The sequence below is a fragment of the Scatophagus argus genome, chromosome 9, assembly GCF_020382885.2.
Source record: "Scatophagus argus isolate fScaArg1 chromosome 9, fScaArg1.pri, whole genome shotgun sequence".
NCBI classification, from domain to species: Eukaryota; Metazoa; Chordata; class Actinopteri; family Scatophagidae; genus Scatophagus; species Scatophagus argus.
Genome location: NC_058501.1, coordinates 22,171,759 through 22,194,463, shown reverse-complemented (window position 1 = coordinate 22,194,463; position 22,705 = coordinate 22,171,759). Strand labels below are relative to the sequence as shown.

Sequence of the window (22,705 nt, the reverse complement as noted above, 5' to 3'; positions counted from 1 at the left end):
CCTTTTCCGGTCATGCAGGCTGCTTTACTGTGGACAAAGTATTGGAAAATAATCCAGTTTTAAAACGTCCCAGAGTTTTCAAAATGCAACCACATGATTTTAATGAAGGTTAAAATAATAATAATAATAATAGTAATTGCATATGGCACACACTTTCAAAACACACACACACAATGATTTTAATTAAATCTCCCTTTGTTTGAACGCTTTAGTACAGTAGTTTAAAAAATCCTGACGATGTCATGAGGACCTAAACGTTACTTCCCCGATCTGTAGTTCACATCAATCAGTCGGGGCTACAAGTGTGGAGCTGGCGCGTGCCTAAAGTCACCAGCACGCGTCACACTGGATCCCAAAAGTCTTCTGGACTGATCTACTATAACAACCTCCCCCCGTGGGCGTGACGAGACGGTCTCCTTTTAGATCTCCAGAAGCTACCGGGATCTCATCACAGGAGCCGTGAGGATTCCCACGTGTTATCTTCCAGAACCGTTTGAGATGAATTAAAAGTGACCAAACTACTAAGAAAAAAAAACATTTCCCGCCATCTTTACGCATTTTGGTGCCGTCCAGTCTACGTTTGTGTTTGCCTTTAAATTGCACACGCACCGTATCTGCTCAGAGAGGCCGGAGGGCTTCAGACTCTTTCCCGTGGGAAAAGAGGAAATGGCGCCGCATATACAGCTTTACTACCTGTTAAAACTGATACATCATCTGAAAGGGTGGCACGCAGACGAGACCCTCCCCACGTTCCCACGCGAATTCACCGACGTTTGAGATGCAAATGACTTTCAGACTGGAAGGAGCGCTTCGTGGCAAACAGCTCTTTCAACTGGTGCAATGAGCCGTTTTACGCCCGAAAACACTCGTTCTGTGAGGAGTAACGTGTAACTATTCCTGTAACGGTGACTTTTACTCTCCGTTAAAACTCAGTTCAAACGACAAAAGCATTTAGTCGCTCAGACACCTATTACGCAGCTCAAACTTAAGTACAATACTTAAATTCAAATATACTGAGAATATAAAGTTGAGACTGGACAACGCTTGGTAAGATGAGATAGGCCTTTAGTAGTCCCGCACGGGAGAAATTCAGTTAAAGGGCTAAATGCGTATACATGTAAGTATGTTTTCCTGAATGTGTATGTGCATGTTACAGTTTTTCCACTTGAGGATTAAGCCTCCAGCGTGTGAAACGTCACCGCGTGGTGCCTTTCACCCTCACGTGTCCACACTTTAACTCCTCAAGACACGTGCCAGCAAACAATAAGTGGACACACACACACACATTTGTGATTTTTTTCCCCTTTAGTTTATTTACAAATGAAAAAATAAATTAAGGTGCAAAAATACATCATAAATGATACAATTAACACGCGTTGGCCCGTAAAGGCTGTAGCAGCAGATCGTAGAAAATGTACAATATCTGAAAAATATCAGACTGGACAGCAAGCAGGAGGCCCGTGATCAAAACATTGCACTGAAAACGTCCTTGTAGAAAGTCAGATGAGCACATGCTGCTGTATAAATAATAACCAGCATGTTAGAGTCATTAGAAGTTCAGTCGGTTTCTGGAGATCAGGGCCAGGGTCTCCACAGAGACTGGCTGACCGGCTGGCTCTCAGACGGACTCCGTTTGCTCCCCCGACTCGCCTCTTTGTGCGGCTGCTGGCGACTTGTGGGACAACGATGTGACTCTCCATGGTTCTGAGCACAAGTGACAACAGGGGGGGAAGGCGTGCACAGTCTGTGTCTGGACCTCTCTATCAACAACTGGAGAATGGACCTGGAGGACTTTCTGAGAAGCAGAGAGCTGGAGGAGGAAGGAGCTTCAGTTCTCCTCCAGACGCCTGCAGAATCGCAGTTTAGACGGGAAAAGCGAGCGGCACAAGATGCGTCCAGTGCCGCTCCAAGCCACAGGCCCTTCCCCTCCGGTCCCAGGAACTGAGCAGCTCTCTGCAGGCAGGTGCTGAATCCGTCTTGGAAGGAGTGTTTCTGCTCTCCACCACCACCTTCAGCCCCCGTCTTGTCTCCCGTCGCAGTGTTTTGTAGGAAGAGGACCGTGTGCTCGAGTATCTCAGCCTTCTCCACTCGGCGCTGAGTCGCTTCCTAGAGCAGAAACAAAGAGTTAACAAACAGGTTCTCTGCCCCCCACCGTCAGGCCTTTAGTCTTGGAGGAAGAACCGACCACCTGAGCTATGTGGCCTTTACCTGTCGCTGCAGCAAAAGGGTCTTCAGGCTCTCCAGGCTGCGGTTTATTCTCTCTCTTCGACGCCTCTCCACCTGAGGTTTGAGAGTCTGTGAGGGAGAAAAGGGAAAATAAAATGAATAAATGAAACGAAACTCACGGAGGAAATTGTCACTTACGGACTATGTGCATCTCAGGAGAGACCAAACACAGAAGGTGATGTGCTTCAAAATAATCTGTGATATTCCATGAAAGCATAAATGTTACAAGTACCTTCCTTTTGGCCTTTGCGTCCTCTGAATCCTGAAGCAACTTCATGATTGTGTTCCAAGAACAACACGGTGGTGACTGCGGCTTGTCGGTCCTTCAGTCCAAGCTGAATGTGACTCCTCAGCCTCCACTCAGGGCCTTTAAGGCGTACGTGGGCGTAACTTTAGGCTCCACCCACCACAGACTTGATTTCTCTCGCGTTTTTACTGCATGCTGAAACTGCTGAAAATTCAATTTGCTCCAGTTGTAAATATCTGTAAAATATTAATCACTACAACTTTAATGTAATATTTTTTTTTTACTGCAGATTAACTCTCCTCCAGTTTAAAACTAAAGAGAGGCCTTATCAGTAGAAAAGGTTTTGCTTGTTAATATTAACATCAAAATAAAGTTAGGACTTTAAAATACACACATATATTAGTTATTTTTCCATTAAGCCTTTCTTAATTACTTGTCTTTAACACATTTTGACAAGAAGATGAGCGCAGACTGAATGCGTCACTAACCTGCGGGCACGTGCAGCTGCCCAGCCGCGTGTTGGCGGCACGCGCCTGTCAGAGGTGTCGTCGGCTCGTGTGACGCCCTTTACACATTAAAGGGAGAGAAAGAAACATCCGCCAAAGCAGCGTGAAGCTCAGACAAATGAATGTGGGTGACTTCTCACGCCTTTATTATGGACGGCGCAACGAGACATGTCCTCAGGCCATCACTGCCAGACATTAATTAATGAGTGTGGAGCCGAGAAAACCACATGAAATTCACAATATTTTCAATGACCGTCCATTCAGTGACTCGCAGATGATTTATGTCCGTTTAAATGGTTTAAAATCTGTAACAAAGGAAACAGTTAAGTCGTGCGTAAAGTTCTGTGTTGTGTCTTGGACGTAAAACCAAACCAGAGTAAAAGTACAGTTTAATGTTTACTATATCTTAGTTGGTTCAAATGATGTGTCCTAATATACAGCCCGTCACAAAGTTTGCTGAAAATAGCATCAGTGTGTCGCGCGTAAATTTACAAACACGTGTGAAATAACGAGATAGAAAACAAATGGCGGCACGTTTCACGAGGACTTTCTGAGAAGCAGCGCGTGGGAACCCGAAAGGCACTTCTTCCCCAAACACTCTTCATAATGATGTAACGATTCTGACAGGTAATAAAGTGTAAACAGAGCTTTCAGCGCAATTTTCCCACGAGAAAGTCGAGGAGTCCCATAGACGGCTGAATCAGCCAACTCATAAATAATAATAACTTATAATCATAATAAGTCATAAAGGTTTAAGTCTCTGCTGCTCAGTAAACAAAACTGAATCGAGTGAGTGAGTGCTGTAGGCTCCTCTACGAGAACTCGCACTTTGTATCGATCTTCAAGAAGCACATTACAAGTTATTAAACTGTAGTTTGTAACGCGCAGAGGCCAGAACGTGTTTCCTTTGACTTTACGCGTTAAGTTTCTCCTTTTACGCGCGGCTCTTCCGGTGAGTTAGTGTAGTCACAGTACTGAAACAAGACGAGAAAACATCTTTTGACTCTTGTCACAACCTTGTAATATTATTTGTGGCTCCACGCGTGTGTGTGGGAACCCGAGAGCCACCGCGCCTCCAAGCACACGTCATAGATGAGGTACCGCTTTTAGCAGGTAATAAAGTGAGGACGAAGCCTCCCGCTCCGCGTCCCCAGGATGAGAAGGAGCCGGAGGACGTTCTCCCACTGTCACACGCATTCAGCATTTGTCTGCGTGCTGTGGTGTCAGACGCCAAATGCGCAAAGACCAAAAGTGTTTTAGTTATGTATTGTGCTGACCGTCAGCTTCCCCGGACACGTGACCATTTGCCTCAGGTGTCTCCACGGACGGCTTACGTAACCTGTGCGTTTTGTAGTGGTGGGAGACGTGCTCGGATCCTTTACATTAAAGACATCGCTGTGAAAATACTGTATTACAGATGAAAGTGTTGCGTCCAAAATCCTACTGAAGTAAATGTACAGAAGTACACCAGCAAAAACGTCTCGTGCGACTGACACACTTTCCTCAGACGTTATTGGAGTTTTAATGTGTCAGCAGCAGTGATGGAAAGTAACGAAGTACATTCACTCAAGTTCTGTACTTAAGCACAATTTTGAGGTACTTGTATGTTATTTAAGTGTTTAATTTTCGGCTATTTTATTCTTATAGTCCACTACAGTTTAGAGGCAAACGTCACACTTTTTACTCCACTGCTGATCAGACACATTCGGATTTAGCTTAAAAATACAAAACATAATCAACAAATGAATTATGATGTCATATTACGGATTGGGATAAAACTCTTTTGATCCACAAGGGGAAATGCACAAGCCACACCTGATGAGAACCACAAACCGCCTTTGCCAGCTTCATTACAGTGATGAACACATTAATGCAGCCATCAATAATATGAGATTATTATGAAATATACCATACTGCATCATGGATACTTTTGCCTTCGGTACTTTGAGTATATTTTAATGCTAATACTTAATGCTAATTTTAATTTATGAATTTTACTTGTAACAGAGTATTTCTACACTGCCTTCCTCCTCTGCTTTTAACCATTTTACGTCGCAATTAAAATGTTGTATTCTGTTCTATTCTATCTTTATTTGAGTGTTTTCTTTTCATTCCTCTTTCTACTATACTTTTCAGAGGGAAATACTGTACTTTGTACTACATTTAACTGGCAGCTTTAGTTACAGGTTAATATTATAGCTAAGTGGTTGTGCTACTTGTAACAGAGTATTTTTACAGCGTGGTAAAGTACTTTTACTTAGATAAATAGGCAATGGTATGAATACGTATTCAAACACTATCTGGGCTTGTGAATGACGGGAGAGCGTCACTCGCTGATCATCTCAGACTTGTCCTCCACGCTGAGTGGGGGAACAAAGCGCGTCTCTTTGTTATTTGACCCCCTGAGACTGATAGGCACGTGCAGCAGCCGGCGGCACGCGACCATTTCACACCTCATCCAGACGCTCGCGCCCAGCCGGAAACCGTTTGACCACAACTGACTGAATTCACAAAGAAAACTCCCCAAACAGCGCTTTTTATATACTAAAGGAACTCGTGCTCGTCAGTCCGTCGTCAGGTGGGCTGTGCGGGAAAATATTTGGCTGAGTTTGTATCTCGTTAATTTATTATCGGAGAGCCTGTGGGCCGTGATAACAGAATTCTGATTCTGATTAATGCTTAGCTGGCACGCACCCACGACTCCAGAATACTGAGATCAATCACAAAGATAATATAGTTAACCAATAGGTTTCATTCTGAATATTTACTCAACAACAACAGCGAACACCTGGGCGTCAATTCAATAAACTCCAATTAACTTTATGGATGAACAGCAAGAAACCACGACGCATTTCTCTTCTGGGAATTATAAATCCGTGAACTCAACTAATACGTGTGAAGCCTCGTGCGTAATTTGCATCTGATTGACCGCTGTGTGAGTGAGTGTGTGTGTGTGTGTGTGTGAGTGAGTGTGTGGGAACCCGAAAGCTCGCAGTCCTCCACACACTTTTTCCAACGATGTTCTAATTCTAACAGATAATAAAGGTGCAAATGGGCGCTTGTTGTCTCTCTCTTTTATTCCCATGAGAAAGAGCCAGAAAAGCGTCTCCCATCAACTCCCCCCCGTTAAAACACTCTAACGGCTGCAGCTGATGGCCAAAAAAGTTGAAATAAAATCAAAATAACTTGCGTTGTCTTCTGTGAAACAAGGAGATATTTTGCTACGAGAGCCGATGGAATTCACAACGTGTTTGGATTAATGTCAACATTTAATGTCAGCCCAAACAAGTAGACAAACTCATCCAGAAATAAAAGTATCAGCGTTCTTGATTTTTCAGAATCGATTTGTTCAACCACAGAGGCCTAATGAAAGGCGGGCGCACCATCTAACATACAGCAGAGGTCTGTCACCAAATTCCTTTCTGGCTTAATAAAATGAGATTTATGTCAAATGATGCAAACATCTAATATTCAGGGGAAAGCGAAATGATCTGACAGCCATGACAGGTGAGGGACAAACGTCCTCTGGGCGTGCGTGCACTTCAAAGCCCTTCCGGAGGTGTGAAGACACGTTTCGCTTCCTGTGAGGTGACGCCGGACACGCGCAGAAGACAAAACGGCCTGTGAGCAGCTGGGGGCCACACAGGCGACAACATCAAATGCTTATCACAATGAAAACAAACGTGGACATGAGCTGAGAGGCCCAGCTCCGTCCTGTCGGGTTAAAAGGTATTTTTTGTGTACCTAACAGAGTATTCTGGATCCAAAACACCTGTGGAAACTTACTGCTGCAGCATTCTGGACCCGTTTGACAGATGCTCTGCAGTGACATTAGTCAGAGTCAGGGCTGTTTGCTGCACCTAAATCTACAATACAATATAATTCCATTTGCTCATATGTAACACTTTTGTTTTAAGGCTTTTGCAAAGACTGTTAAAGGTTATATCATCCACCCCCCGTGCTTGCTTTAATCCCGAAAGGCACTGCGACTGAGTGAATGAGCAGCGTTAACTTTGATGTGTCTTTGAAGTGAGAACTGCTACTGAAGTGTTTCACGTCATGGCCAGACTTCACACCTGAGCCTTGTAGCTCCGCAGGACGCCATGCTTCACACCGCTGACTCAAAAACTTAAAAAGAGCCGTCAGTGCAGTCGAAAGGTCTGCTTGTGTGCAATTTAAAAAAGAAAAAAAAAAGGAAAACGAAACAAAACACACCTGACACGCTTTTTTCATTTTAAGAAATGTTGGTTTTTTTATTAAAAAAAGAATACCGCTCACCATAGGGAGACATCCAGAATAAATTAGTGTGCAAATTAGACAAGATATATATTTAAAGAGAATACAAGTTACATTGTACACACAGCCACAGATGTCGTCAATCAAAGCCAGCCGACATCATGGCACACAGGTGAATGTGAGGGGCTGCTTGGGGCTCTCCCAGCCTCGAACCCTGAGGACCCACACCTGGAAATGTGATGGATGGACACTCAATCATTATCCACTTCAGCATCACGCTCTTGAATCATGACAGCAGACAACGCAGAGGGTTTTCAGCAGCATGTGAAGGAGGACAGAGAGTCTTCAGACCACGTGATACTCACCTCTAAACTCGCAGCAGTCCAAGGCTCGGGCCTCGGCCACATGATCCGGCTCCACAGCCGTCCCCGGTGTGGGAGTGTCCCTGTGCCTGTCAGCAGAACAGACGGCTGCCCCACTGACTGCGCTCATTCAAAACCATTAAACAAGAGTAGTGAGTCAACTCCACCACATACACAGCACATGTACAAATGAGATTTTTACATTATTTACAGTAGATCATAGGCTGTTGTCTGCGAGACTACAATGCAGATGTTCTTTCAGGAACAGTACAGGTGACCCCAATGGATGTTAATCAGCTGTCAGAGTCATTAAAAGTACGCATTTCAGAGGTGACCGCCTGGCGATCAGGGCCAGGGCCTCCACAGAGTCTGGCTGACCGGGCAGCTCTGGGAGGGGCTCTGTTTGCTCGCTCGTCTTTCCACTCTGGTCTCGAGATGATTTTGTCTCCGAGCCTGCTGGGGAGTTGTGCTTGTCCAGTTCTGCTGGACTGGAATTCGGCTTGAACGAGCAAAGCTGTTGGCGCTGAAGGCTTGTGCATGCAGTCTGTGTTTGGACTTTTGCCTCAGCATCCGGAGAATGGACTTTGTGTGCGGCAGAGAGCAGGAAGCTTCGGTTCTCCTTTGGACGCCTGCAGAATCAGAGTTTGAGTGGGAAAAGCGAGCAGCAAAAGACGCATCAAGTGCTGCTCCAAGCTGTAGGCCCTTCCCTTCGGGTCCCAGGAACTGAGCAGCTCTCTGCAGGCAGATGGAGATGCCATCTTGGAAAGAGTGTTTCTGGCCTCCACCACCACCACCCTCAGCCCCCGTCTTGTCTCCTTTGGCAGTGTTCTGTAGGAAGAGGACTGTGTGCTCCAGGATCTCAGCTTTCTCCACTCGGCGCTGAGTCCCACCCTGTGTGGAAACATCACGGTCAGTTCATAGCTGAAGGTTACATGATGACTGCAGCTTCAAAGTGACAAACATTTTAACTTTTTCTCTAAAACAGCATTATATTATATTATATTATATTCAAATGCTCCAATTTCTTTGATTCTGTATTCGTACAGAGAAACTTAATTTAAGACTTTTTAAAACCCTTTTAACAGGGGAAGTAGATATGTTACAGATCAGACCAACTGTAATGATTTAAATTCACTTCTTTCTACCATATTTATGTTATAACACGCACTCAAATCTTTTCTCTTCGTTTGTTTTTTACCAGTTGTTGTGGCTCCTGAAGCAACATGGTCCTCAAACTCTCCAGACTGCGATTCATCCTCTCCCTCCGACGTTTCTCCACCTGAGATTTTATGAACTGAAACAGAAGGGGGAAAAATGAGCCAAGTGTACAATAGTGTGCGATTTAATTTCATCTATTTGCGGTTTTAATTTCAGTGTTCGCTGGCACATTTCTGTACGCCAGCACCATAACTAAACCTCTGTCGTAACTGAATGTAACCGTAAAAATTGTGGTCGCTGCCTGCAGTCTGCGTAAAACAATATTATAGTAAGATTTATTTTACCTTTCTGTCCTTTGTTGCATCCTCGTTTTCCTGTAGCAGTTTCATTGTAGCTACTGGTCCGACGCGGTTTGTCTTTTATCCAGTGGGAACTGGTCAGAGAGGCTCCTTCCAAGTCTGCAGCTGATCAGGTAATAAGCCTCTTGACTCAGGACCCCTCTTTTACCACGTCCCCCCACCCCTCCTTGCAGTCCCGCAGACTCCTCCCACCTCCCGCAGAAACCGCCCACCCACCCACCTGAAGACGGTCTAGTGTCAAATGTTCCATACTGTGCGCAAACCGTTGCGTAAAGATCTACGCGTAAAACTGCAGGATAACGCTACACAATTTTAATATTTGCATCGAAATAGAGAATCTTGAAGTCAAGACTTGTTCTTGCTTGTAAGAAACCAGAGGTGAAACTGGTGACCCCAACGTAAAATAACCCAAACGTTAACACAGACAGAAATTTAGGACGAATGAAAAACTTGTGCAATCATGTTTACCTTTCAAAGAGTATTTCCGGTTACTCTAAACTGGAAGTACATGGTCATGTTTTTGCAAATTTGTTGTGTTTTTATCCCCTGTGATATTCCAGTAGGGGGTGCATTTTTTTTTACACATAAGGATGCACTCAATTCATTAGCTACAGCTGCGCAACTGAGAGCGCAGAAACCATTTGTGTATTTGTGTGGCATCTAACATGTGAGCTGGCACATCTTTCAGTCTGTTCTGGAGGTTTATTCACGTGTGCTGCCAAAACCTGTGACACAATCAGTCCACGATTAAACTTCTCGATAACCCCCACCTCCACCCCCCACCAATCAGTATGCGCTGACTCATGGCGAGTGCTGACACTTCACCATTCACACCTGGCGCCTCTGCATTTGTTAGTCAGTCTGCAGGGCGAACGGGCACCCACTGGTTAGCACTTTGCATTCACACCTACGTGTCTCAATAGACCACGCGTGCCATTTGGGCAGCCGTCTCGTGCTGCCACGCCGTTTAGCACCACACTTGCTCGACATTTGTTCGGGGAAACGCTTTTATGTTTCCAGATGACTGCGGGAAAGCTGAAAGGACGTGATAACTTATTGTTTGTTTTTTTTTCTTTAACATCGAAAAGAGTGAGTCCCGAATCCACACCTGTGGATATTACTGGACTAGAAGTGGACTATTATTACTAGAAAGACACACTTCAGTGCTTCTTAATTTATTTTCAATTCAATTCAATTCAAGGATTCAAGGATTCAAGGAGCTTTACTGTCATTTCACACATGTAGAAACATGAGGTGGAATGAAATTAGTTTCCCCGGTCCCGGTATAAGCCCAATTACCTAACAAAATACCTAATGAGGTGAGCACCATAAAAATCCCATTGAACTGGAGGAAAGAAAGCACAACATGACAAAACCTGCATGGCTGGATTAGAAATACCCTGTATACACCAAAGTATTCGGACACACCTCTCCTTTTTCATTCAGGTGTGGCATGGGGCTGTTTTTCAGGGTTTGGGCTCGGCCCCTGACTTCCAGTGAAGTGAAATCTTAATGCTTCAGCAAACCAAGACATTTTGGACAATGCTATGCTTCCAACTTTGTGGCAACAGTTTGTTGAAGGCCCTTTTCTATTCCAGCATGACTGTGCCCCAGTGCACAAAGCAAAGCTCCATAAAGACATGGTTGGATGAGTTTGGTGTGGAAGAACTTGACTGGCCCACACAGAGCCCTGACCTCAACCCCATCCAACACCTTTGGGATGAACTGGAACGGAGATTGTGAGCCAGGCCTTTTGGTCCAACATCAGTGTGTGACCTCACAAATGCTCTACTGCATGAATGGGCACAAATTCCCACAGAAACACTCCAACATGTTGTGGAAAGCCTTCACAGAAGAGTGGAAGCTGTTAGAGCTGCTGAGCTGTCTGTGTGTTTAGAATGAGACGTCATTAAAGTCCCTGTTGGTGTGATGGTCTTCTGTGTTTCAGTCAGTACCAAAGTGGTGGACCAGTTGACAGACCGACATTGCCTTCACTGAAGCCATGCAGTTATCTTGGCTAACATGACTTCTTATTATTGTTTGTTTTACATTATTGTAAATTGAATGTGTTTGAGTTTTGGACAGAACAAGCAATTTATAGATTTCCTATGTTGGTCAGGGAAATTGTTAAGGTCAGCTTCTATTTGTCAAGGTATATTTGTAGGCTAAACAATGAATTATTTAAGCTGAAAAAAATGGCTTCGCCAATCGATAGTAAAATGCTTGTGGAAAGTTACTGAAAACAACTCGTGCACTAGTTTATTATTTTTTTGGCCAAAAAAGGAATGACTCACATTCTCACACAATTCACAACAGTGTCACAGGCGTCATCTTTCACCAGGGCATGGGGCTGTTTTTCTGGGTTTGGGCTCGGCCCCTGACTTCCAGTGAAGAGAAATCTTAATGCGTCAGCAAAGCAAGACATTTTGCATAATGCCATGCTTCCAACTTCCACCTGTGTATTTAGAATGTGAGTCATTACCGCTGTGTGTGATTGTCAGGTGTCCCAATACTTTTCTCTATATAGTGTGAGTCTGTTGTAATTTGAGTGAAATGACCTTGTAATACTGCCTCCATACCTCAGGCTTTTGTACTATGACCTCTTCACTCTGCGTGCAGTAAATGTGGACCAATCACCATCTGGTTGTGAATACAGAGAGTCTTTATTGTAAAAGAGGTAGAGAGAATACAGGTGTTTCACTGTACAGAAAAAAGACAGCACTGTTGATATACTCATTCAAACCGTTAATGTGGACTCAGTCGCACCTCATTCATTTTACAGGGACACCTAAGCCCAGTAGAAAAGAAAAAATAAATGAACAAAAAACAGAGAAACAAACACACAAAATCTTTGGATTTTTCTCTATTGCCCTCTCATTCACTAAATGCATTCTCTCTTTCTGAGTTGTTAAAATGAAAATAGTTGTAGCACTAATAATAAAACAGCAATAATATTAATAATGATATAGTGTGCTAAAAACATGATAATGCCCCCCCCCACCCTCCCATTCCCAACCACAAACACACACCTCAGTAACATGTCAAAAGTAGTGGAAAACAAACCCTACAACCCCGATAATAAAACCACACCAGCATGCACACAACACTCACACGCACACTTTCACTCTGCCATCCATGCACTCGGCTAATCATACAAACATAATAACGACCAATGCTGAGCGGTAAGAAAAGGAAACAAAACAAAACAAAACAAAACAAAACAGTGTACATTTAAAACAGTCAAACCAAACAAACGACATACAAAACAACTGCAGCCAGGTGGGAAGTGTGAAATCATTCTTTCTGTCTTCTTTCCGTCGTCAAACTTTCCGTTGCTGTCGTTCTGTTTCTGGTGGACAGGGCCATCAGTCAGAGTTTTCCGAGTGCTCGCTGCGGGGCGAGGCGCCAGATGGGGGGGAGTTTCGACCGTGCCAGTTCCCGTTCGCCTGAGAATTTTGAAAGTGAAAGAAACAAACAATGTGTCAAGAGAGCAACACATTTTTCAGCACATCACTTGTGGTTTTAGCCACTGGACCACGTGATCGTCACACTTCAAGTGTGGCAACAAATTTCAAAAAGCCTGAAACTAGTTTGAGAGAGATACACCTTGTGTGGTGTGGTTTAGTCTAACTTGAGTTAAAGCAGTTGACAGAAAATCATCCTGTTTGGGGCGTTCAGGTGCTTACGGGAAATGCTGACATCTGACTAAATCTGGTTTTTAGACTGACAGATCAGTTGCTCAGTGGCCACCCGTTCAGCCCTCAATGTTAGCTCTGACCTATTGGAAGTGGCTTCAACTGTCTGCAAGATAGATTTAATAGCAGACTGAAATAAATGGAATCCAAAGCCTGTCTGAAAGGACATCCGACTATAAAACTTAAACTGTGCTTTTAAAAAAAGTTGGTCGTAGAGCTACAACGACTTGGCAAACAATTGATTATTCAGTCCACAGAAGGATTTGATGCTGTTCCTTCTCTTACATTGTAGCAAACTGATTATCTTTGGATTTTGGAGTGTTGGCCAGACAAAAAGAGCCATCTGATGACATCAGCTTGAGCTCCAGAAAACCGTGAAAGGCAGTTTCTATGACTAGAAAAGTCATACAGGGAAAAATAAATTTGACAGAAAAAAAAAACCCACACAGTCCTTTATACCTTGTCATTTAAATGTGTGTGTGTGTGTGAATATGTCATAAGTGGTATGAAGTACCTGGACGCCCATTTGGTAAGCCGACTGCTCGCCATTTACAGATGGGACCCCGAGAAACAGGTCAGCTGACCCAGACAGAGAGAAGGACCCAGACCCTGAAAGACAACGAGAGGAGGAAACCCTCAGCACTTCTTAGTAAGAAACCCGTGTGGTTTTTGTTGCAGGTTAGGGTGGAGTGTTGTTAATGTGGATTATACTGTCTTTCAAAAGGGAACAAAAACCTCCAAGACTGGGAGATAAAATATTCTACACACGTCAAGCATCAATCTGCAACCCGTGTACTCCATCTGACTGTCCCAGCTGTCATATTAGGATTCATACATTAGCTTCCCGGCTCATCCAAGTCAGTAGCAAATGATGCTGAGGCCAGAAGTGAAAGTAGCACCCACACAGCAGGAAAATTACATAAAAATAAGCTAACTGTGCAGAAGAGCAAATCAGAAAAACACAAACCAAAATTGGCATGACTGACTGCAAAGTGTTATCTTGCTTACTTAATGCCTGACAACACCAAACATGTTCAGTTTCAGGTTATGTTCAGAAAATGATTGACAAGTTCTGGGGCAGGAACGAACTGAGGCAACACAGGGCAGAAATAACACTGCATTACCCTGCAGACAAGTGGTTTCATACTGTGTCTTTCATTGTGTTTAGGCACCTGTGGAGTTGGGAGTGTGCGGGGAATCGTCACCCTGTCTGGCCCCCAAGGCTGTCTTCATGGCATAAAGGTTGGCCTCCTCTTGGAACTTGCCAATGTTTTTCTTGTAGCGGATTCTCTTGTTGCCAAACCAGTTGGAGACCTGGTTAAAAAAAAAACAAACAAAACAATACAAGGCTCAGTGTAAGAGATAAGATAAGATAATCCTTTATCAGTCCCATAACTGGGAAATTACAGTGTTACAGCAGCAAACAGGATATAGAGGGTGCAAAGCATGCAAGGATAAGGGAAGGATGTGCATTCAAAAAGAATAAAGAAAAAAGAAGTGTATACACTTTTGTTAAAATTAACAGTTAACAGAGTAACTGATGAAACCTGAGCAGCAGATCCAAACATACACAAGTGTTTACAAACTGACAAATTAAATGCTGTGTTCACTGACTCTAAGACTCAAGTTACATACAGCTTTAAAAACACTGAATGTCCATCCTGGACACTGTGGGAACGCCACAAGAGCCTGACTGTTCCCGCTGCTGCTTGTCTCCAGAAGTGCAGTCAGTGGTTTACCTGAGAGACGGTGATTCCACACTGTTTGGCAAGTTCCTCTTTGGCTTCTTCACTGGGGTAAGGGTTGGACAGGTGGGAGTAGAAATACTCATTCAGGACCTCTGTGGCCTGTTTGCTGAAGTTGCGCCTTTTGCGCCTGATGAGACACAAACAGGTGACAAGAGGGGATCAGAATTGAAAACGAAAACAAATGTGATTTTTTACCTCTCCTTTCTAATTACATTTTTGTCACAAGTATAAATTATGACCCTTTCAACACACACACATACAGATCCAAATGGCTACTGTTCAATATGTTGCCAGAAGAACCTTGCTGCATTTGATTTGTACTCGTAAGTTGTTTTCCGAGCCGTTTTCCTACTTCCGAGGCCGGACAAATTGAACACCACCCGACGTCGGAATTCAGCAACTCGGTCGACCTCAGAGGACATATAGTTCGCAAACCAAGATGGCTGCCCTGGGCACTGACTGTAAATAAAAGCTGTGGTTTTGCATGTTTTAAGTGCTTTTGTCTTATTCGTGTCCAATTTAGTAAGCCGTATACACAACACTGTCTTACTGCTGCCTATAGGCGTGTAGCTATGGTCTTGTTAGGCGTGAAATACCACATAATGTGTTGTTTATCAACTACTGCTGCTTGTAACTGGTTGATGCTATAACAACAATCGCTGAATAACGTTACAAATGAGCTGTATTGCGTTGTGGCAAATAGAACGCAACTCAACTCGGGTTTTACCAGATGTGATGTCACTCCAAGTCCGGCGTTACAACTTACGAGTGCAAATAGAATGTAGAGTGTGTACCTCAAAAGTCAATATACATCACACCTAGATATGTGTACAAAAAGGTGCAACTTGACATGAAAATGTGAATTCTGAAAAACCTCAGCAAAGCACATCAGTATAGCTGCAGGTTACTGCTATTAGCCAGGAGCAATGATTTTCACTCTCAGTTCAGCAAATCAAAAACAACCCCACACGTCTACCTGGCATCAAGGAAGCGGGACCTCAGGATCATGACCGCCTCACAGGTGCTCTGCTTCAGCTGGGTCTGGATCGAGCTGAACTTACGATGTATGATGGCCACCATGCGCTCAATCTCCCGCGGAGTCACGGGCCGCGTACGCGACTGCTCCCTCAGCAGGTTCATCACATGGGTGGTGAACTCAGTGCATGCCTGCGTGACAGAAACACAAGATGGCAGACAGTGAAGGACAGAAATGGGCAAAGCAATGAGGCTAGGTGTATTATTACATGTGGGTCTGCGATGATTTAGCAAAGCTTTTTCTGAAATTTACAACACGATTTTTCTGTATGTATGTGTAAGAAAAAACACTGAAACTAGCAGCTTGATATTAACAGCTCTTGTTAGTAACCATGTATAAGCATTTATTACTAAGGTTCTCTGCATAACTGGTATGTCTCCATGGTAAATTCAACATCTGAATACTAAACAAAGCAGTTTTGCTCATACAACCTTTTTGTCAAGGGCTGCTTTAGGTACCACACATGCAGCAAGCAGTAGTTTTAATGTTGCAGGAAAAATGAGTATCAGTACATTCGAATGGATTTCACAACAGCTTTGTTTTGAATACGGAATTCAGTGTAGATTTAAATTTGTGTTGTTCCAGTAACCGTAAAATACCTCTTCTCATACAAAGATACAGAGCTTACTATGGAGCTTATACGTGGTGTGTTCTGATCAGCAACACAAGGACAGAAGTGTATTCCCCGGCACAGAGAAGATATGACTGAATTCCAGAGCGAACATACCAATGGATTACACTTCTGGCAAGCAGTTTTAATATGAGCAAGCATGTATGGGCAACTTCAGTGCTCGTCTCCTGTTGCGACACGGTACCTGCTCATATTTCTCCAGCTCAGTGTGGTAGATACTGCGAATCTGGCTCAACTTGCTTTTGTAGTCGGAGTGCTCGAGCGAGCTGTCGGGCGACATCCCTCCTGAGCTGGTAGCAGCAGACACGGCAGCAGCAGCCCCGCCTCCCTTCTCTGGCCCCGCCACACCCTCCGCCAGCAGCATGTTGTCCAGTCGCACCAGCTGAGGATCCTGAGGCTCGTCCTCTTGGGTGTTCCTCATTGACAGGCCTGTCAGTAAGATAAATGTCACCATCCAGTTGTTTTGTGTGTGTGTGTGTATGAATGAACAGAAGGCTGTAAATGTTTTATGTCACATTTTCTTTCCGTTCTGCATCCCCCAATCATTCATGCAATTCCTATTTTGGTACAACTTGTGGGTAAGAGCGGTTTTAATTATCAACTTTGTCCTGTAAATTCACAGGGTCAGCCAAGAGAAACACTGATGCACTTTGACTTGAAATGATTAAATCACTTTGTCCATCACTGTCATCTACTGTTTACAGTTTTTAATAACTTTTTGACGTCTGACGGGCGAGGTTCACCCTGGACTGGTCGCCAGTCTATCACAAACACACAAAGACAAACAACAACCACACACACACACTCACATCTGGGGCAATGTAAAGTAGCCAATTAACCTAATGTACATGTCTTTGAGGAAGTCGGAGTACCCGGAGAAAACCCACACAAGCACAGAACATGCAAGCCCCACAGACCGGGATTCGAACCTGGAACTCTCTTGCTGTGAGGCGGCAGTGCTAACCACTGTACCATCGTGCCACCCTTTTAACAGCATGTATTGAGGGAATCTCTTTTTAAATCTATGGTCTTAAAGAGCAGCTTGCTGTGTACAAGCCAATATTAAACCTAATTATGTTTTATATAATAAATAAAAAATACAGCATTACTAACCATCCTCTTATTTTTCTGTAACATCAACTGCGAGGAGTTGGATTATGTTTAACTCTGACTGTGTGGTTCTCAAACGAACCGGCCACATGTAACATGGATTGCAGTAGGCACTGTATGTCTGTTTGTCCAGCTGTTGCCTCTATTTTTACACCAAACAGCATTTTACATAATAGGTGACCAATTATGTTTTTCTCCCCGTAGGCTTGCTTTGGGTATTACAAGTAAACATACTGAGTTACTGGCCGGAATCAAATTGCTTTTAAGTGTGTGTGTACACTTGTTTTGATTTTATTGGCATCCGATGACACAATGTCAACACAGTCGCTACAATAAGCCAAGAGCCCCCACTGCACGTCAAAAACCCAGCAAGGCGGGTTGAAAATGAACTGCATTATGGCCAACACGAGCAACAGGCAACAACACTCAAATATATATTAATAAATAGCGTTACCAGTTTTTTCCTTAATCTCACACAGGACGCTGAATAATGCAGGCTTCATTCGGTGACAGTTGAGTGCATGTTTCCTGTGCAAAAAGAAGAAAACAGTGACTTGTAGCTAGCCAGCAGACTAGCTGTAAACACAGGTTGAGTGACGACATGCAAAGTGACCAAAACAATAACACAAAAGTGACTGACCAACTACCTTTAGCTTGGCTAATTTAGCAAACGTTAGCTCCTGACTAGCTAAGAGCTAAGGAGGCAACTGTTCAGGGTTAAGCTGTCTGTGAACGGCAGCAAGTAGGTGTCAGCTTTGAGTTCGTTTTTAACCCATATTTTAATTTGTTTATGATATTATGTGCTGAAAATGCCGGTTTAAACGTTTACATGAGCGGTAACGTTACCTGTTAGCTACGTATTGTAGCCTTACCTAGTTAGCCTTGTTGACGCAGCCTAGCAGGCTAACAATGGCTAACGTTACGTTTTATACCATCGCTGCTAAGAGAAACATGTTTTTGTACATGACAGCAAAGAAAACACAAGCATCGGCTAACATTACAGCATTTGAACGGGTTATACCAAAATGTAACCGGGTTTCGTTAGCACCCATTAACTATTTCATTAGCTACTCGCTACATATTCTAAACAATAGGTTTAAGTTCAGGAAACTTTGCCACTGCGAGTCGGACCCGACAAAGCGGCAAAACAAAAAGGCAGCCGAAGCGTCAATAACGCCGGGAATAAAAATATCAAAGTTATCACTAACTTTGCTTGTGCCTCGTCCAAACTTTGGTCGGTGATGGTCATTATCTGCTGCAGTATGTCACCAATGTCTCTGCGGGTTTCATGTCCGTTTTCTGTACCCTCGAGGCCCGAGTCCCCGCCGTCGGACCGATGCTGGGAAGGTTGATGAACCGAGTTAAGCGCATGCATCCCGGTGTGGCCACTCATGCCGAGTCCCCGGCCGTTGGAAGGCCCGTTGCCCGTCAGAGGCTGCTGCTGCAACATCTCCAGCGACGCACAGTGGCGACGACTGCTGCCCAACTGTGCTCACAGACGCACAGCACAGCCCGATCAGAGGCATCGCACAAAGCAGGGTCCCCTAGCGATTGTCAGGAAAAGGTACAAGCCATGTAAACATAAACACACACACACACACACACACACACACACACACACGCACACACACACGCTACAACATGCGATATAGCACAGACAGTCTTTTTCAGTGGCAGCTGAGGACTAACGCTGCTGGGTTAAAAATAACCACAACAACAAAACATCTGCACCTCCTGTATTTTCAGAGCAGAAGTGTGTGTGTGTGTGTGTGTGTGTGTGTGTGTGTGTGTGTGTGTGTGTGTGTGTGTGTGTGTGTGTGTGTGTGTGTGTGTGTGTGTGTGAGGGACTCACAAAGAAATTAGATCTAACTAAATAAAATGGAGATTACGTGCTCTATTGTCATAGCCAAGTCACAAGCCTCGACAGAGACTTTCAGATTAAAAGAAGCTGTTTTTAAATCCGTCTGGTTTAACGTGATAATCTCACTTTGACAGTTTTTTCGCAGTCATTTCACTCTACTTCTCGTTTTAGCAGCAAGTCAACAGGATGTGTGCCAAAACCACAGCAGAGTCAGAAGAGCTGTGCGCCTGTTTCAACATGTTGCAGCTGAGTCTGTCATAATCAAATGAGCAGCAGTTTTAAAGCAGCAGCTGCTCTACTTGCTTTGACAACTTTTAACTTTAATCTCATGTAATGAAAACGTTTGTGTGGGACCTAGACTAATCATATGCAGGGCAGGTTTTTTTTTTTTTTTTTTTTTTTTTTTTGCTTCTGACAGCAATATTTCATAACACATCTTGTCAGATGTGGGCCAAATAAATAGGGGTGGGCTGTGGTAAGAGGAACAGGAAGAGAGGTGGAGAGAGAGACAGAGAGAGAGAGAAGATAGCAAAGCAGACAGCAAAGGCAAAAGCTTTTCGTGTCGGAATGTGAAACACTTCTTAGCTTTTTTTTTTTATTCCTTCTTCATAAAGATATTGACAAGACAAGTGACAAGCTGAAAATGCTAGTCTCCCTCTGTGGTGACTAGAAGAGGTGATGCTTTGAAGAGACAAAGTTCAAAACGTAAAGGTAAGAATGAAAAAATTTAATTTGTATTTGACATGTGGTGGACAAAGTGGGCAAAGCTAGAGGATGTATTTGTCAGCAAGGACTACGGTGAAACTTGTAAAAATACACAACCGAAACTGTCAGTCAGCAACAAGACGGTGACGTCTCAGATGATTATGCCGTCACACACCTTTGTTGTCATGTAGCTGACAGGAATGTATGATTTAGACTTGGATTTTCAGCTCAAACATGTGTAGGTAACGTGTTAGAACTTGCCAAACAGGTTTCTCATGCATTTCTGTGCCAGAGAAAGACACAGCTCCTCTGTGGCCGTCTTCATGCTTACTTCAGGTACCCTCAGGGTTGATATGAGTCGTGTTTATTGAGTGTTTTTCTATTACGTATCATCAGTGGGGTCTCTGTGGTTTTTGACCCAAGATCTTTGACCTAACCCCTGTTCCTCTGCACTGTCTCGTCAGGCTTTGGCAGTGAGATTAATGGACTGCACAGAGATCAAAGTTGAAATGGCTGAAGGGGAGCTGCTGGAGCCTCTTGTCATCACCGAAGAGGGAGACGAAACCGATGGTGTCACTGAAAGGAAAGCTGCAAGCGGTTCAGTTGTCACTGCACAGAGCTGCAGCGGAGATCTGGCTCCGAAAAAGGAAGAGGAACATACAGGAGAGGAAAAGAATGAAGAAGACACAGTGACTAAAGCGTGTTTAGAAGATCTGAGCCTGGAAAAACGTCAAAGCAGCACACAGGACGACCAGACGGGAGAGGCTGTTGTTAACAAAGAGGACAAACAAGAAGATTATAAACCAGAGGAGACAGAGAACATGAATAATGGACAAAACACACGTGATAGCGAGAGCGAAGGGAAGACACACGAGGTGACAAGGATTAATGAAAAACCTGAGGAAGCCGGTGTCACAGAGGATGAAAAGGTTGTACAAAGTGACCCTGAAGTGGACATAAAGAGGCTAAATTCTTCTGAACAACAACAAGCCGAAGGGACGAAAAATGAGGAGGAGGATCCAAAAAGGGTTGGTGGACTGTTCTTATTTTGCTTCGGTATATTCTCTGAGATTAGCTCTGTAGTAGCTCAGTTAGTAGGTCACAGAGTGAGCAAAGTGTTTGTCATGTTCTTCACTTAACCAAACAGCCTCCATGTACTCTAACAAGAAAAAACAATTTCAGGATGGAAAAACAGCAGGTATCATTTTGTTACAGCGCATGTGGGAGTGCGTAGGAGTCGAGTGAATTCTTTTGCTGTGCCAACAAACAGTCTTTGTCACTCACCGAGAAACCTTTTCTCTTCTCCCCCCTCCCCACCATTCTCTTTCTGCCACCTACCCGCCTGTTCTCAGGCTCACCGGTTAACTCCTGACTTCCCGGAGGCGCTGTACGATCTGCTCTGCACCCTTCAGGAGGGGAGGCGACTCAATGACCAGCGCTGCTCCTTCAGGCTGGAGAGTGGGGTCAGGAGGAGGAGGTGTCACTCTGAGCCCAACACCAGCAAGCCAGCCAACAGAGGTGGGAACGCTTTGAGAAGCCATGCTCTGTGTTTTTACAGCGTTTACGTGATGAAATCGATGCAGCTGTTGCATTTGTTTCCATGTCGTGATGCTGACTCAAGTTCATCAAGCTGAAACCAGATGAAACTTCCCATACCCCCTCCTTGACTCAAGAATGGTTTTGACTTGACATGTTTCCAGATCTTTCCTCGACCGCTGGCCACTTTAAGTCTCCTGCCATCTGACCATCAAAGCTCTTTTCTCTCATTTCTCCACAGTCATCTTTTCCTCCATGACTTCACTGCAGAGAGAGGAGTTTTTTGAGTTTGTGGCCACTGCTCAAGCTCGCCGGCTGGATGACCAGAGGGCACGGCTCGAAATGTATCCACCAGCAAAACCAAAGGCCAGAAGTTTCAGAGGCAGCATAAAGCAACTTTCTCTCGTGAAAAAGCCTGCACCGGCTCCTGTGCCAGTTCCTGTACCCAAAGAGGATCTGTATAATATGATTCTCACAACACAAGTGAGTAGGACGATTTGACTAGATGCTTTTAGCGTGAGACCAGACGTCATGCAGTGTAGCGTGGAAACATCTGAATTAATTAACTTGATACAGTTTTCTGGCACTCATTTTACGGCTTATCTTCCCCACCCTCAGGCCCAGGGCCGACTGGAGGACCAGCGCAGCAGGGCTCCCGGTCCTATGGATGATGAAGACTTCTTTTCCCTGCTCCTGAGGGTCCAAGGGGGACGTATGGACGAGCAGCGGACTGAACTACCCCGCATGCTACAAACCTGAGATAGGAAAATAAACCTGTAGGACTACACTGGGAGCCACCCAGTACTGTAGCCTTTTCCAGACCGATGTCCTGTTATAACAGGGTTTATTTTTGTTGTTGCTTCGTTTAAAGGCATTGCTGTCCCTCTTGTCAGTGTCGGTCAGTGTTGAAGTTGTTGAGGTTGCAACAAAAACGCTAATGTTTGAGCAACAGAGCTTTTAATGTGACTTGAGGGACGTTCCTGATGAGATTTTGAAGTTTACTGCTAGTTAGATAACTTTTTCTCTGTCCTGGTAAACAAGACCAATAGATTTGCTTTCTTATCTCGCCAAGTGTTGGATTGTAGTGGTTGAATGATTTTGTGTGTGTGTGTGTGTGTGCTCCCTTTCTTAATGTGGAGGAGGCAGTCTGTGGTTCTCTGTATTTTTTTCTCTCTTTATTTGTACAGTAGACTTTCAGACACTCCAGGGATGGTGGTGAGGAGATAAAAGCTCCGAGGGCCACACAGTGCTTGACTGTATATGGGCAAATAAACAAAACTGGATTCAGA

General features: G+C 44.2%; 4 protein-coding genes across 4 annotated transcripts; 1 reads left to right on the top strand and 3 right to left on the bottom strand.

Moving 5' to 3' along the window:
- Positions 1-1,286: 1,286 nt before the first annotated feature.
- Positions 1,287-2,610, bottom strand: LOC124065417 (transcription factor HES-7.1-like). The gene is made up of 3 exons (XM_046400806.1): positions 2,459-2,610; positions 2,209-2,295; positions 1,287-2,106 (listed from the first exon to the last, which is right to left on the bottom strand). Exons 1-3 carry the CDS (start codon positions 2,501-2,503, stop codon positions 1,576-1,578), a joined length of 663 nt encoding a protein of 220 aa, XP_046256762.1. The 5' UTR covers positions 2,504-2,610; the 3' UTR covers positions 1,287-1,575.
- Positions 2,611-7,203: 4,593 nt separating this feature from the next.
- On the bottom strand, positions 7,204-9,274 carry LOC124065391 (enhancer of split mgamma protein-like). The gene is made up of 4 exons (XM_046400759.1): positions 9,080-9,274; positions 8,776-8,871; positions 7,581-8,468; positions 7,204-7,443 (listed from the first exon to the last, which is right to left on the bottom strand). Exons 1-3 carry the CDS (start codon positions 9,122-9,124, stop codon positions 7,923-7,925), a joined length of 687 nt encoding a protein of 228 aa, XP_046256715.1. The 5' UTR covers positions 9,125-9,274; the 3' UTR covers positions 7,204-7,443; positions 7,581-7,922.
- A 2,461-nt stretch (positions 9,275-11,735) lies between these two features.
- On the bottom strand, positions 11,736-18,888 carry pbx2 (pre-B-cell leukemia homeobox 2). Its single transcript, XM_046398322.1, has 8 exons — positions 18,523-18,888; positions 17,769-17,842; positions 16,389-16,633; positions 15,514-15,704; positions 14,529-14,664; positions 13,962-14,103; positions 13,304-13,398; positions 11,736-12,540 (listed from the first exon to the last, which is right to left on the bottom strand). The coding sequence occupies exons 1-8, from the start codon at positions 18,762-18,764 to the stop codon at positions 12,460-12,462; spliced, it is 1,206 nt and encodes a 401-aa protein (XP_046254278.1). The 5' UTR covers positions 18,765-18,888; the 3' UTR covers positions 11,736-12,459.
- Positions 18,889-19,671: 783 nt separating this feature from the next.
- On the top strand, positions 19,672-22,705 carry LOC124064156 (G-protein-signaling modulator 2). Its single transcript, XM_046398324.1, has 5 exons — positions 19,672-19,886; positions 20,345-20,908; positions 21,233-21,398; positions 21,658-21,899; positions 22,035-22,705. Exons 2-5 carry the CDS (start codon positions 20,363-20,365, stop codon positions 22,173-22,175), a joined length of 1,095 nt encoding a protein of 364 aa, XP_046254280.1. The 5' UTR covers positions 19,672-19,886; positions 20,345-20,362; the 3' UTR covers positions 22,176-22,705.